The sequence below is a fragment of the Emydura macquarii genome, unplaced genomic scaffold (assembly GCF_026122565.2).
Source record: "Emydura macquarii macquarii isolate MOO-44397 ecotype Brisbane River unplaced genomic scaffold, CSIRO-AGI_Emac_v2 contig_3062, whole genome shotgun sequence".
Taxonomy (NCBI): Eukaryota; Metazoa; Chordata; order Testudines; family Chelidae; genus Emydura; species Emydura macquarii.
The window spans coordinates 3,376,707-3,391,289 of NW_027133199.1; the positions used below are offsets into that span (position 1 = coordinate 3,376,707).

At 38.7% G+C, this 14,583-nt stretch overlaps 1 protein-coding gene across 7 annotated transcripts in view; it reads left to right on the plus strand.

The window, feature by feature from the left end:
* The window catches only part of LDB2 (LIM domain binding 2), a 434,337-nt gene that overhangs the window by 371,734 nt on the left and 48,020 nt on the right, over nucleotides 1-14,583 (plus strand). For all 7 annotated transcript variants that reach the window (XM_067530323.1, XM_067530319.1, XM_067530321.1 and 4 more), the window contains 2 exons: nucleotides 5,767-5,889; nucleotides 7,939-8,022. In XM_067530323.1, coding sequence (XP_067386424.1) covers nucleotides 5,767-5,889; nucleotides 7,939-8,022 — 207 coding nt within the window. The remainder of the gene's footprint in view (nucleotides 1-5,766; nucleotides 5,890-7,938; nucleotides 8,023-14,583) is intronic.

A 14,583-nucleotide genomic window follows, 5' to 3' on the forward strand; every position in this document is an offset into this window, starting at 1 on the left:
TTCAGCTGCCTGAATACCTTTATCTCATCTTCATTTTAAAACAACAATGAATTATTACATTGTTATTACACAACATTTTGGTTAACCTGCTTTATTTCAATATTTTATCCATTCAGGATTGGGAAGTCTCAATACAGCTGGTGCTTTAATACAATAGGAACCAGATCCAAAGTGCATTGAAGTCAATGGAATTATTCACATTGATGTCAGCAGTCTTTGGATCAGGCCTTATGTAGGTGTCCACCATGTCTGACTGAAGATTGAGTTTTCTTCATGCTTTGGCCCCATCCTTCTTGTTGCTAAATCACATAATTAGATAGGATGCATTATACTTATAAAAACAAGACCAAACAGACAGAAAATAATTAGATATACCAAATTAAAATAAAATAAAAAAACCTTATGGAGTTAAATGACACATTTCAAATGAAAAATTACAATAAACCATGGTTAGTGAGAATGGAAATGCATGCTTTGCTAAATTAGCAGGGGGTGTCCTCTTTTATTCTCATTTTTATGCATCTGTACAATCTCAGATGGCTAAATCTCTCTTTGAATAGAGAAAAGTACAAGAGGGAGAGGACTGGTGATATTTATCACAGCCTTTTCTGTGTCCCTCCCTGGCATGTAGTACTTGTGAGGTTCTAGTGTAGACAGAGAGCATGGGCTGCTGACATTGTGATGACTGAGCATTTATAGGGTATTCATGGCGTAGTCTGATCGTATAGAACTTGTTCCGTCAGATTGCACTGACTACTTACTTGCTTGTTATGCTCACATGCCTTTTGGACAATATTTAAAGCACATTGAGAGTAAATTATTGGTAGGGCTGTCTGGGAAACAAGAATTTCGTTTTGTGAAAATGTTTGAGGTTTTAACATTTGGGTCTATTCCATGGAATGAAACTAAGACCTTTTGAATTCTTTGGCAAAAAAACCCACAGAAAGAGAGAAGGACTGAAATAGCCTGGTGGTTAGGGTACTCACTTGCGATGAGGGAGACCCATTCATGACCCTGCTTCAACTCAGGCAAAGCAAGAACTTGAACCTGTATCTCCTACATCTCAGGTGAGTGCTCTAACCATCACGCTATTGGCTGTTCTGCAGTCTCTTTCTTTCTCTTGTGTTTTGACCACAAATTTCATCCTGGACCTGAGACAGTTTGGACAAAACTAATTAGTTTCCACAAATCAACATTTTCTGATCAAAAAACAAAATAAAAAAATCCCCAAATGCTTTACTGAAATGTTCCCAATCCACTGAAATTACTGGCTCTGAGCTTATGATGCATGTATTGTATCAGTAGTTTTGGCCCCCCCCCCCCCCCAAAGAGAAGGAAGTATGCTAAATAAACCCCTCCTCGCCACCTGACCAATGAAGAGCTTGTATATTGCAGCTTAGGCTGGAGGTGTGGCTACATGCAATGGAAGGGAAGCAATAGTGAAGCTACTTGTCCTTTCTGCATGGCACTCTAATCACATTTGTGTCATTTCCAGTATTTTTCTCTCTTTTGTGATGCACTTGGCCAAAGGGCAGAGCACAGGTCAGTTGATTTAATGCAATATTACACAGAGAAGCAGTTTTGTGGAGCCCTTTCTTTGGAATCTGTAGCATTCAAAAATACTTTTGCTGATTTAATACATTTGTTTTGCATTGTCAACAATGCTGTTCCTTCAGAGGGGGAAATAGTACCCAGTTGATACAATAAGTAAAAGGTGGAACGCTACTTAGGACCAAAATCTGCCTTGGGCTAAATATATGCAGGTCTCATCTCCATCTGACAGCAGTTTGGTCTCAGCCTTGCAAAGATTTACACATGTGCTTAACAATAGTCCAAGAGACTACTTTCATGCTTACAGTTAAATGTGTAAGGCTTCACTGGATTGGGGTCTTAGTGACACCATACACACTCCAATAATGAAGGTTCTGTTGAGAAGTCTAATATAAATCTTGATACTTCAATAGAAAGTTCACTTGGAGATACAATTGGGGCTTCAGAAAAAATGTAAATTCTTTTTTATGTTTATACAATTGAAACATTATTTTTCTTAATAAAATACCTTTCGTATGCAGAACAAGGGATAAAAGAGTAACATTGCTTGTCTTTTTCTAAAATGAGTTAGAACTAAATTTTGCCCTCTAATGTTCATGCACAGCTCCCAGTGAAGTCAATAGAGGCCCAACATATGTACCCAATGGCAGAACTGTACCCTTGCAGCATGGGTACAGTGGACAAAATTCAAACCTCACGTAACGTGTAACTACATTAAATTTAACTCACCCACCTAACACCATGTCAGAATTTGGTCCCAATTGTTGGCACCTACTTTGATCTGATGAACAGTCTCTAAGCTAAAAATTCTCTAAATAGTTTTAATACAATAGTATGGAACAGTCCTGATAATCGTTTGATCATCGTTGCATCAATAATCCTCATGCTATGCATTTTTATATTTTCCTGGTTAGGTTGGTCACCTTATTAGGTGGTACTGAGTAAATATGAGATTAGACATTATAATTTTTTTCTTTTTTAAGCAAGGTATGTCAGCATATACCTGACTTTAAGCCCAAGTAGTCAAAACTGACTTCAGTGGGTTTATTCACCCGTTTAAAGTTACACAAGTGCTTCAGTATCTTACTGAACCAAGATAAATTGAACTAAATAAATGCTACATTTTAATAAAATCCAAAGGAAGTAAATTAACAGAAATATTTTAATAAGGTTCAGGGTGTAAATTAAAACTAATAAGAGAAGGGATTAAAGGTCCCAATTGATAGTTTTGCCACTGACTTCTGTAATAATAAGATCAGGTTCTAAACATCCAAACTACCATGTTAATTCACTCTGGTGTTTAGGTTTTGAATTTTTTTTCCCTTCACACAATGAAAAGCATTAAGCAGTGCTCTCATAGAATTAACCCAGACTCTTATAAAATTTACTTATACTCAAACTTAATATGGTAGTTGATCTGTTTTTTAGTGCTAGTGATTTTTGTATTTCCCAATAGCTTCACATAAATGAACTTTACAGAGATCAATGCTACTAAAAAATGGTAGTAGCCTATATGCACATATTGTTATAATAAAAATGCTTTTTTCTCTGCAGTTGACAATGACTCAGTCATCCATACTTCACAAGTATAATACTAAAGCTCACTTTATGCTTTTTTAAACTCTTACTGAGTAAATAATCTTACTAATTTTATGTATTCATATAAATTTAGACTAATTTTCAAGTAAAAGAACAGGTTTGAGAAATGGTCTGTTAATAAGAGCTGAAAAGGGAAAAAAGAATTCTTATTTTAGAAAAACTACATTCTGTCCAATAAAAAGCGATATTGTGGTCACTTTTCATCGATGTAACCAGCTGAATAGCTTACAATTAACCAATGCAAGGAAGGGGTTAAAAAGCTATTGGTTAGTTTGAGAAATGTTCTTTTTTAGTTTCTTTTTCCTGGCCTAGTCTAGAGTTACCACGTGATATGCTGAATGCCTGCCAGCCTCTTTCTTGTTGATCCTCCGGAGACCATCTGTGCTGGGGGCATTGATTAGAGTGTGTCTGCTGGGATTACATCTTTTCTGTTGCCATGCCAACTAATCAGCTGATTTTGGTTACCACAGAAACAAAATGTCAGAGCTCACAGTAAGGTAACATGAATTCAGCACAACAGAAAATGTTTTCTTAATTGGAGACCCTTTTGATGTTGGATTCTATGTGAAAGGCACCTTTTCTTAAAAAAGAGAGGCCAACTTCAAATAAGAACTACATTCATTTTATTGATTAGAAGCAATACATAAAATTCTTCTGTACATGGGAAAATTAAATTCCTTTATAAAATGTGTAAAATTTTACCACTGACATGAGGTATGTGTTCCAGCTTTTCTGTGTCCATTTGTTAACATATGTGCATAAAATAAAGTCTATGAAGAGCTGTATTTCATAGCATTTCATAAAAGACGTATTTGTGAACCTATGGAATATTATTATAAGAAATTATTATAAACCTGAAGTAGTTTAATATTAATCGGGAAATAACTAGGATCCTTGGCTTCGGTACAGTAATATTGATAGGCTCAGCTGCCTCACATTGGTGTATTAGAGTCGTGTGTGTGAAATTTTTAATCTTAGTATGAAAATAATGAGAAAATCAAAGAGCCAAGTGACGGAATGAATCCTGCATGTATGCCATCAGCCATACAAAAAACTGAATTCATGACTGAGGTACAGTGAAAAACGGAACCCAGGACCTATTAACAAAGCCTCTCTTTCCTAGGCCTACAATATTGTGCCTCCACAATAGGCCTGATAGCCTAGCCTAAGTGGTTTTGAATAGTATGCTAAAGCAGGTCAAACTTTGAGGAGACACCACCATGGCAGTAAATAAGTAGTTATTAGAAAAAATACACACTGCAAAGCCACAAACTAAATAAATCTGGGTTTGGTGATCACACCAATGTGCAAACAGACTAACTAGTAAACTAGCAGTACAATTTTTAAATTTATTTCGGCTATTATTTGATTAAAGTTGCAATAAGCATCTTTTTTAAAATGGAAGATTGTTATCTAATTGTCTGTGCACAGTACTGTAAGAACATTTAACTAAGTACTGTCTCTCTCCTTTCATTATTTCCTTCACTGCAAGTTCCCTCTGTTATGCTAACTACTGATAGGAACTTTGAGACTAAATTCATAACCAGTTCTTTAAAAAAATGTCCAAATGCAGTTAATGTGCACAATGCTTCAGGGATCCGCTAGCCTGGGCCCCATGCAAGGAGTGCATTTTGCACCCTCAAGAAGACTGAATGCATGACAGCCACATCATCCTCAGAATCTTCTCTGCTCACAGATAAAGCTGTGGACAGCTCTATGAAAGCCACTCACTTCCCCTCCCTTCTCTTGCAGTACGCTACTGCATTTATTCAGTCTTCTACCTGCCCACCCACTCCTTTGCTTTTCTAATACAGCACCCTTCACAGTATGATATGAATTATTTAGCTGTGGGGGCAGCTCACATGTGCAGGGCTGCAAGATCAGGCCTTGGCATACCTTCCTAAGCGCCTCTTCTCTGCCCCCACAACACTTGGCTCAGCTTCAATATCACATGTGACTCAGCCTCATGGAGCTATCAGTGCACACCCAGCACACCACCAGGTAGCTTTCTGGTTAGTGCAAATCTGTGGAATAGACAGATGATAAAAGAGAAAGAAAATGAGAGAAGAAAAACAGATTAAAAATAAAAAGTGGGTGTATATGTGCGGGGGAAGCACTGGGAAAAAGACAATAAGAAAAAAAGAACAGAAAAATGAGCATTGACAGCAACTGTGCTGCAGTATTATGCACCTCTAGTGGATGCAAATGGAGCATTTATACATTAATCCATTACTAGGGAGGATCAAACTTTAAAAGGTTGGGAACGACTGGTTCAGCAGCTTGACATCAAGTATGCACAACAGTCACCTATGTTGAAAGGTTTAGTGTCATTAATTAGCAGTGGTGGTTCAAAAGGGAAACAGAAATGGTGCAATAAATAAGGTTTAGTGCACACAATGCTATAAAATCTACACTATAATAAGTTATTGTCTCCACTCTGAGCCCTACCGAGTTACTTTTCCTAATTCTTTTTCTAGAGAAGGGGAAACAATTAACCCAATGACAATGAACACTAAAATACAGACGATATTTTGGTGTTTAGTTTAAATGAATGAGAATACTGTAATTCTGCACATTTACTGGAAGATTTTATTTCATGTGTTTTATTAATCTTAGGTATGCACAGAAGGGCGTCTTATCTTGGAGTTTACCTTTGATGATCTTATGAGAATAAAAACATGGCACTTTACCATTAGACAGTACAGAGAATTAGTCCCACGCAGCATTCTAGCCATGCATGTAAGTAATCCTTTTTTCATTTGACCTAATGCAAAGAGATGAGATTATGTTTTTAAAGAACTCCAGCAAATTTCACAGCACTGGCAATTAACTATAAATATTTTGTTTTGACTGCAACCACATTAATTTATAAGACCTTTTTTCATCACTCTCCCCTGTTTCTCAGTGTTTTCTGTTAGGCTATCTTGTAACTATATTTTCATTGTTATTTTTCATCTCACTCTAATACATTTTTGTCTTGAATCCTGTTTTGTCATCGTGCTTTGCATGACAAAGATTTGGAGCCAAAGTCTGCTTTAATTTATATTGATGAAACTCCACTGAAGTCAATGGGCTTTCATCACTAGCTGAGAGAAGAATTTGGCCCTTAAATGTGAAAGCTAATTTTTATACTCCCAGTGATATCAAATACATACATTTTTGGTAGAGATAGGCCCAAACCAAAACTTTGGAACCTGATTGCAGATCTTATTTTCATATTGGGAAAGCCCTTTCTTTATAATGACATGAACCAAAAGAACCCCAGAGTACCTTTGAATTGTGGAGAATTGGATAGCCAGATGAAGGTCTGAATTTTGCAGCCATGTTTCATCTATCTTTAAAAAAAAAAAAAAAAAAGCCACATAGTGGAACATTAAAACAGTAAACATGCTACAACAGGTCAAGTCCAAACATACTATAATAAATAATTACTATAGGATAAGCAGTTAGAGAAAAACAGAAATTAGAGTATTATTATTATTATTTTCAATGTAGAACCTTCTGTATCCTCAGCATTGTACAAACACTGAAGTCAGTGGGGCTCCATGCATGTCCGGCAGTCCACCTATATAACACAGTGAATTGCAGGATCATGGCCATAGAGGTTTTAAGGACACAAGGTCAGATTTTCAAAGGTATTTAGATGCCTAAATATACAAATAGGCACTTAGTGAGATTTTCAGAAGCACCTAAGGAGGTGAAAGTCCCACTAATCACCTATCTGCACCCTTAGGCTCCAAAATGCCTTTGAAAATCTGACCCACAGTCCCTACCAGAAGATCTTCTAGTTTATGGGCCCAATCCTAGAAGCCCCCTGACACAGAACCCCCACGAAAGTAAATGAGAGTTTGCACATCTGGGTTAATACTTAAAGCAAGAGTTATGTATTTAGAAGAGTGTGATTCAAAAAGATTGCAAACTGGTCAGCCCAGATCAGAATGCAGTACTTGTGAAAATCAGATGGGTTTCATGGCAGATCTTGTTTAAATGTTTTTAAGGAAAAAGGATGGTCTTGTGGTTAAGGCCCTAGACTGTGTCACAGAAGGTTTGAGTTGAGTTTTTGGCTCTGTCACAGACATCCTCCTGTGTGATTTTAGGTTCGTCACTTAGGGTAAGGTACTTAAGGCTGTGTTTAACTTTAAGCATCTGAGTAAATCCACTCAAGGGACATGCTTAAGCACCTTGCTGAACAGGAACTTTAATCTCTTGCTGCTTCAATTCTTTATCTGCAGAGTGGAGATGATAATACTTCCTTTTTTTCCTTTATCTGCCTTGGCTATTTAGGTCCCCAAGCTGCAGTTCATAGAGCGCAGGTAGACTGCTGCTCCTGCCGGGAGCTGCATTAACTTGAGTGGTGCTCAAGCAGTTTGCCGACACGCTATATTTTACTCTATGAGGGCCTTAAACTGTAAGCTCTTGGGGATGGCCACTACCTCCCATTATGTCTTTGTACGGTGTCTACCATATTGGGGTCCCAATCTCAGGTAGGGTTTCCAGGTGCTAATATAATATAAATAATAATAATATTATGTAAACGCTTTAGCTTTTCAGATGAGGTGGAGCAGTGGAGGAATTTATAGAAAGACCATCTGAAATGGACATTGTCTTACAACAAATTAATATTGCTTAATATTACAAATCCAGTAAAAGACTTCTGGAGTGGTTTTATTTATTTAACTTTTAACTCTAGCCTTGAAATGAGATTTTTTCCCCTCTCCCACACACACATACAAAAACCCAAACAAACCAAAAGCAAAGTTCTAATTTCCTTGTTTCCTTCGTACTTAGGCACAAGACCCTCAGGTGCTGGAGCAGCTGTCCAAAAACATCACCCGAATGGGTCTGACTAACTTCACCCTCAACTACCTCAGGGTAAGCACTACTGCACTTGGCAGTTATTGTGAGTCATTTTTAAAAGGTTACAAGCTTTGTTGAGCCAATATAACAAAACAGGGTATGAGCCAGTCAGGTAAGGTATGGAACCAGCTCTTAATGGGAGTGAGGGAGTAATACTGTGATTGGAATTAGGGTAACAAAGAAGTACATAGTGATGTTGGGGCTCGAACCTGCCCCACTGAAGTGAATACAAATGTTGTCATTGATTTGAATGGAAGCTAGATCTGCTGTCCCTGTGCTTTTCTTGGGCTTTCTTTTCAATTTGTGTAATTTAATAGGATTTATTGATTGTAACCTAGAAGTTTTAGCAAACCTATTTTGCTAAGATTTCTTATTTGTTTTCTCTTATCTCTAAATCATGGTTTCTGAGTAAACTGCAGCTAGTTCTTCCACTGTCCAATAGTCTCATCCCATTTCCCCAATAAGAAGCAGTACTGGAAGCAGGCACAGGTCCAATTCTGAAAGCAGACATACCCTCCATGCTCCCACCCTGCTTTCCCTCTGGGAGCCTGAGTTTTTTTGCTCAACTTTGCATTGCATTGCCTGTGTTTTTTTTATGATTAAATAATGCATTTGTTCCCATTGCTTTCTGACCCTTGAAGTGCATTCAAAATTTGTAAGTTTATTTTTATTTTCGGAAAGTATTCCCCTGTGTGGGCTTACAATGCACACATTGAAATGTGACTCTGGATAGTTCATATCTTTATGGTTATAATGCAAATTGTTTCTAGTTTTGGGCATGTTATTAAGCAAATAAAATGAGGCAAGAGACCTAACAATGCACCAAGCCAAGCTGGGCACCAATAACTGTTTGTTTTTCCTTTTTATTAAGTGAATAGTTATTCAAAATGTTTGGGTTTTTAGAAAAATAGCAGTATTCTGGAAGATGAAAATGTTACCAGCCCAATGCAGTGCTGCACAGAGTTATAGTTAAATCAGCTGCAATTCAGTAAGGACCACGATCCTACAAAATGTTCCATATGGACAGAGATCTGTGCCAACCAGAACCCCACTGACGTCAGTGGGGCTCTGTCTGAGCACAGAGACAACTTGCAGGACTGGGCCTGGGTAAGATCTCACCAAGATGTCTCTATGGCTATGCCCTTATTCCCCCAATACACTAGTTGGTCATTACTAATTACTTATTTAGCATCAAATTAAAAACAGTAGCTCAAATGCTACTCCCAGATATACAGGCAGGTTTACCCCAATGGAACTCAGAGCAGAATTCGGCACAAAACCTGTGGTGGAATAAGAGAGCATATTAGAATTGTTGTCAGTAGGAATTCTACAATCTGATGTATGCGTTGTGGTGCTCCCTGTGAAATCTTAGATTGTTCAGGGAGTGCCATTTTGAATTTGCAACACTCTACCTCTAGCAACTGCCAGCACCAATTCCTTTGCTGCATGTTCTCTGACTGTTGAATGTGAGATAGATTAATAAGATAGGCAGAAACTCTGAGACAGAGGTTAGTGCACATTTGGCATTGAGTATCCCATGCTGGTATCATGTCAGTGGGAAAACAGAAGAAAACTGGTATCAAGGTAAGCACTGACGAGATACACAGTGATGTGGAAGGAAATTAAATGATGAAGTCTTACCTTATTTTTTTTCTTCCAGAGTAGTCTAGTTTTGTTAGTTTAGCAGACAATGTTAGGTCCCTGGGTGCAAAGCTTTCTCTGACTCTTGCCCATGGAATTCGAGGCACTCTTTGCTTCTTTTTGCTTGGTAGTGATGAACTGATCATTCAGTTCTTTTCAGGTGTGCAGCTCATCATTGGAGCTCACATGAGATGATACCCTGGCAGTTTGATTTACTTCTTTTCCAGTCATTTTCTTCTGTTAATTTTGAAATGAAAATTCCTTCTTAACCCAAAACTGTAAAATCATGCGTTGGAAAAAAAAATCTGGTAAATGTAGCTATGTTTAAGTTTTTAAAAGTCAGCATTTTATCTGCTTTTTATTTAAACCTTTCTGGTGTTTAATAATTAGTATTGCCATGTTTTTTAAATAAGGTTTTAAACATAAGCCTATAAATTATTTTCATTTTTCTTTCTCTGCATGCTGCGAAGGCATATGATAATCATAAGAAAAAACTTCACTGATGGGCAAAATTAATCATTTTTATTCTCCAAAGCACTCACATCAGTGAGCTGGGCTGCAGTCTTTTTAAAAGCAAATTTAAACCTTGATTTCAGATACTGCAGTTATAAAGGTGTAGCCTGTATATTATATTCTATAAACACTATAGTCTGGCATATCCTTACTATTTGGAATAATTACAGTTTCTAGTCAAACCTTCTACCTGTATACTGTTTTTTTCTTCACTTTGACTTGGTGGAAATAAAGCTCCTGTGCTTCGAGGAACCTTAATTTTGTTAAAGGGTGCGGGGGGATAAGCGGGGGCTAAAAATTTAAAAATATTTTCTTGGAAACTTGAAACAAACTGTACTGCCCTACAGTTTTGTCGGGCTGGATTTGGCAAATGTACTCTCTCCCCACTCCCTTTTGGTTCTGTGAAGAACATGGTTTTCCTTTCACTTTGGTTATTACCTTCTTTTGTATCAGCATAATAGATTAGCTCATCAATGGGGTCAGCATGCTTTGCTGTAGCTCTTGCATAGCATTTGTTAGTTACTGGGGGTCTTCTGAGAAACACTGAGCAAAATCTTGTAGGTTTTAAATTAATATCAACCATTGTTTTTATTTTATTTCTCAGCAAGTGATGGATGTTGTAAAAAAATCACATATTTAGGCTAAGAACTATATCCTACCCTCAATCAATGCTCTAAGTAACAAACAGGAATCCTGCACAGAGAGAGAGAGGATGAATATGACAATCTGTAGAACAGTTCCTATCAGATTGTAATAATTTTAGGTAGGTAAACTGTTACGTGTGCTTTGTTAGCTACTCAGCTATTCCCCTTAGATGTGAATGTAGGTGCATCTCATTTACAATGGACTTGACCCAAATCTGAACACTAGGGATAGACTTGGAGTACCATTCCCTTATATTTTAGAGCTCAAATTCCTCTCTGTCCTTGTGCTGTACAATTTCATATTCCAAAACACAAAGCTACATTTCTCACATAGTGGAAGTTTAAAAAAATGTCACTCCTGCCTTGTGAAGTAGATAGGGTTGGATTGAGCCCTTAGGCACAGCCCTATGTTGTCCAGGAGGGGCCCAGAAGCCCTCCTTTGCTTTGGAGCAGGAAGGGAACGGAGCAGTTTGCTACAGGCCTTTGCCAGGTGACAATGTTCCATTCTTCCCTCAAGCCAGCTCAGGTCTGGGGTGGGGTGCAACCAAGGCTCTGCCCACTCCCCAACCTTTGCCCATCCCATGCACAGGAAGAACCGGCTCTGCAGAGTCAATCCTCCTCACACTGAGGCAAAGAATCAGGCAGGTCACAGAGGGGAACAAGGGGTCTCATTCTCCCTCATAGCCCTGCATGAGTGTGTGAGTGTCAGCCATGATCTGAGCCTTAATTACAAATTATCCAATTCTTTATTATGCACACCAGTAACAAAATGCCACCATTGCAAATGCCAGTTTTTGGAGCAATAACCTCTGGAAAACATTTTTTACTTACTCAGTTTTTCACTAGACATTTTCAGATGTCCAGTCTTAGAAGGCTAACATAGATTAGATAATGGGATAAAATTTCTAAAGGGGACCCTTAGTTTGCATCCACAAAGTTTATATGCATACCTGCTATTCATGCACATTTTTATTTGTAATGCAAAGTATACACTTATACATGCAATTATTCCTTGCAATGTGCAGTTATGGAGTTAGCATGTATAAACATGAGTATTAGCACAAATTACATGGGTGTCAGGAAAGGGTTCAGCTCAGGGAGCTTGGTCCTAGCTCTGTAATTATCTGTGGTACTATCTGGTCAGTATTTTACCATTGTATTGCACCCAAAATTGTATTAAAAGAATGTTAAGCAGAGTAAAACACTTACAAGTCAGGAGGTGCCAGATTTAAGGTTATCCCCTTATTTTTTCCCATTTGTGTATATGCATTGTGATATAGTTTTTAATTACATAATCACATACTATTTTTCCCCACAGAACTTCTGCCTCATTTAGTGCATATGGTAGAAGGTGCTCACTGAATGGGTAGCTATTCGATATTTCTTTTTATCCTTACAATTCAGTGTGTGGTCCCATGAATTATATACTGTACACCATCCAAACCCCACAGTGAATACAGAATTATTAATTTCCTCATGGGCTTTTCTGTGGTTCTTTCATCGTAGTATCTTAGTCCTTTACAAATGTTAATGAATTTATATTAACAACACTCCCATGAAGTGAAGTCAAGGATTAAAGCCAAAACTGTCAAAAGTGTCAACTAATTCTGGGTGCCCAATGTCAGAGGTTTAGGGCTTGATTTTTCAGAGTACTTGGAATTTTACAGCTCTTTATATAAAAGCAGAGTTCCCGTTGACTTCAGTTGTAGTTGTGAATGCTCAGCGTTTTTGCAAATTAGACATGGAAAGATCTCTAGTTGGGTACTCAGAAAATGAAGACCACACTGTTTCCTCATGTGAAAAATTTAGTTTAAGTGACTGGCCCATTATCACACAGCAACTCTATGGTAGAAACAGGGATAGAATCCATTTCTGCAGGGCAGCATTCAGTTGCCCCAACCACAAGGACATCCTTAATTTTCCTGGAGTTCCCTGTCTCTTTCACCACCTGCATTCCAAATTCTGCAAAAAATGAGGGTGGGGTCCTAATATTCCCAGAGCAAGTCCATCCTGTGCACTGGAAGAGGGATCCTGTAGAAACAATAGTATATGATCATGTAATTAAACACTGTCATAATGTATACGTCCGGGTGGAGTGGAGGGGGTTAATTAAGGTCATACATGCAATCTTATTTCTGGCATTTCCTAACTTCTGAGAGCTTGACTTTGCAACTGTCACATTTTTTGGATGTCATTTCCTAAGTTTTTAACAAAAGTAGAAATTGAACAAAACAAAGTTTAATAATGGGGAATCATGCTGACCTCCATCATAGGTCATCGGTAAGTTTGAAACCTTTAGATTCACAGCTCAGTTCTCTACTGTTAGAGCTCCGCACGAGCTAAGGGAGTAACTGGTAGCCGTAGGAGGCAGACCTGCCACTAGAAGGAGATGAGACACATACTTCGCCAGTGGGTGTCACAGCAATTTGCTCGACAGTGAAGAAATGTTGAGACTCAGGACTCCTGGGTTCAACTCCATGTTCTCTAGGGAATTGTGCACTAGTTGTTACAAACCCTTCTGCCTCTTCCTCCCTTCCCCCCACCCCCCTCCTCTCCAACCTCTTCCTCTTCCCTTCTGCTCCTACTGTACATATCTATCTCCTCTGTCTCCCGCCTTCCCTCCTGCTGTTTGACTCCTGTCCTGCCCCAGCTGCTATTCTCCACCCAATTCATGCCCTCCTCCCTCTGTTCCTGCATCTTGCTCATGCCCCTTCCCTCTCCCACTCCTATCCTCCCTCCTACCTTCCCTCACACCCCTCCCTCCTCTGCATCCCACTCAGACTGTTTCCTCATCCTCTTCACTGCCTGGGCACCATCAGGGGGCGTTAGGAGCGTGGGAGACACAGTCTCCCTGCTCTCAGTTCCAGTGCCCACTGCCTCACCAACACCCTGCAGCTGGGAGGAGCAATTTCAGGCAAAATCTTGCTCAACCCCTCCAGTCCCTGGGTGGAGCATGCTCAGTTGCTCTGTGGAGATGGGCATGCACAGCTGCGTTACAGCTAGGAGCAGTGAGGGGATGGAGCATGCTCAGTGCAGATGAAATCTCCAGAGATTTAGCTGCCAAGCTCACAAGTCTCTGCAGAGCACGTACAAACTGAGCTCTTTCAGAGGTTTATAATTTGGCCAATTTTGGTGATTTTTCATGGGGACAGCAAAAGGCACATCGCTGACCCTCCTGCCAAATGTTTAGTCCCTGCTCCAAAGCATGGAGGTGCCAGAACTTTTCAACAAACTGGTGATAAGAGTTTTATTTTTTAACATGTGCAAAACAATTTATTTTCCCCTAATCTCATGCTCAGAAACAGCCAAATCATTTTAGCTGTAACTTTCCAAAAACCTTCAGGCTGAAGGAAACACATCCACCGTGAGAAATTGCAGTCCAAATGGATTGAGCTTGGCAAAGTTATAAGCAACTGAAAACAGGATATTATAATTGAAAGTGCCAAACAACCTTAGCCATAGGAGTCTATAATCTACCTATGCTGCCTATAATCAGGTGACCCTGCTATGGAATTTCTAGTAAGGCAAATACTACATTGCAGTAAGTGTTGATTACTTTAATGGCAATCACCATAGGTTTGCATGCCTTCCTTTTGTATATCTACCTCCTTGTAGGATAATATTGGCTCATACTTTCTGAATGGAATATTTGTTGAAGTGTGTGTCTTTGATAATCAAATACAAAATTTTTTTAATATAACATCCTTTAATATACAGTGTCACAAAACACTTTACAGCAAGAATCCATCCATCATAAGTGAAAGAGATAGAGAAAAAG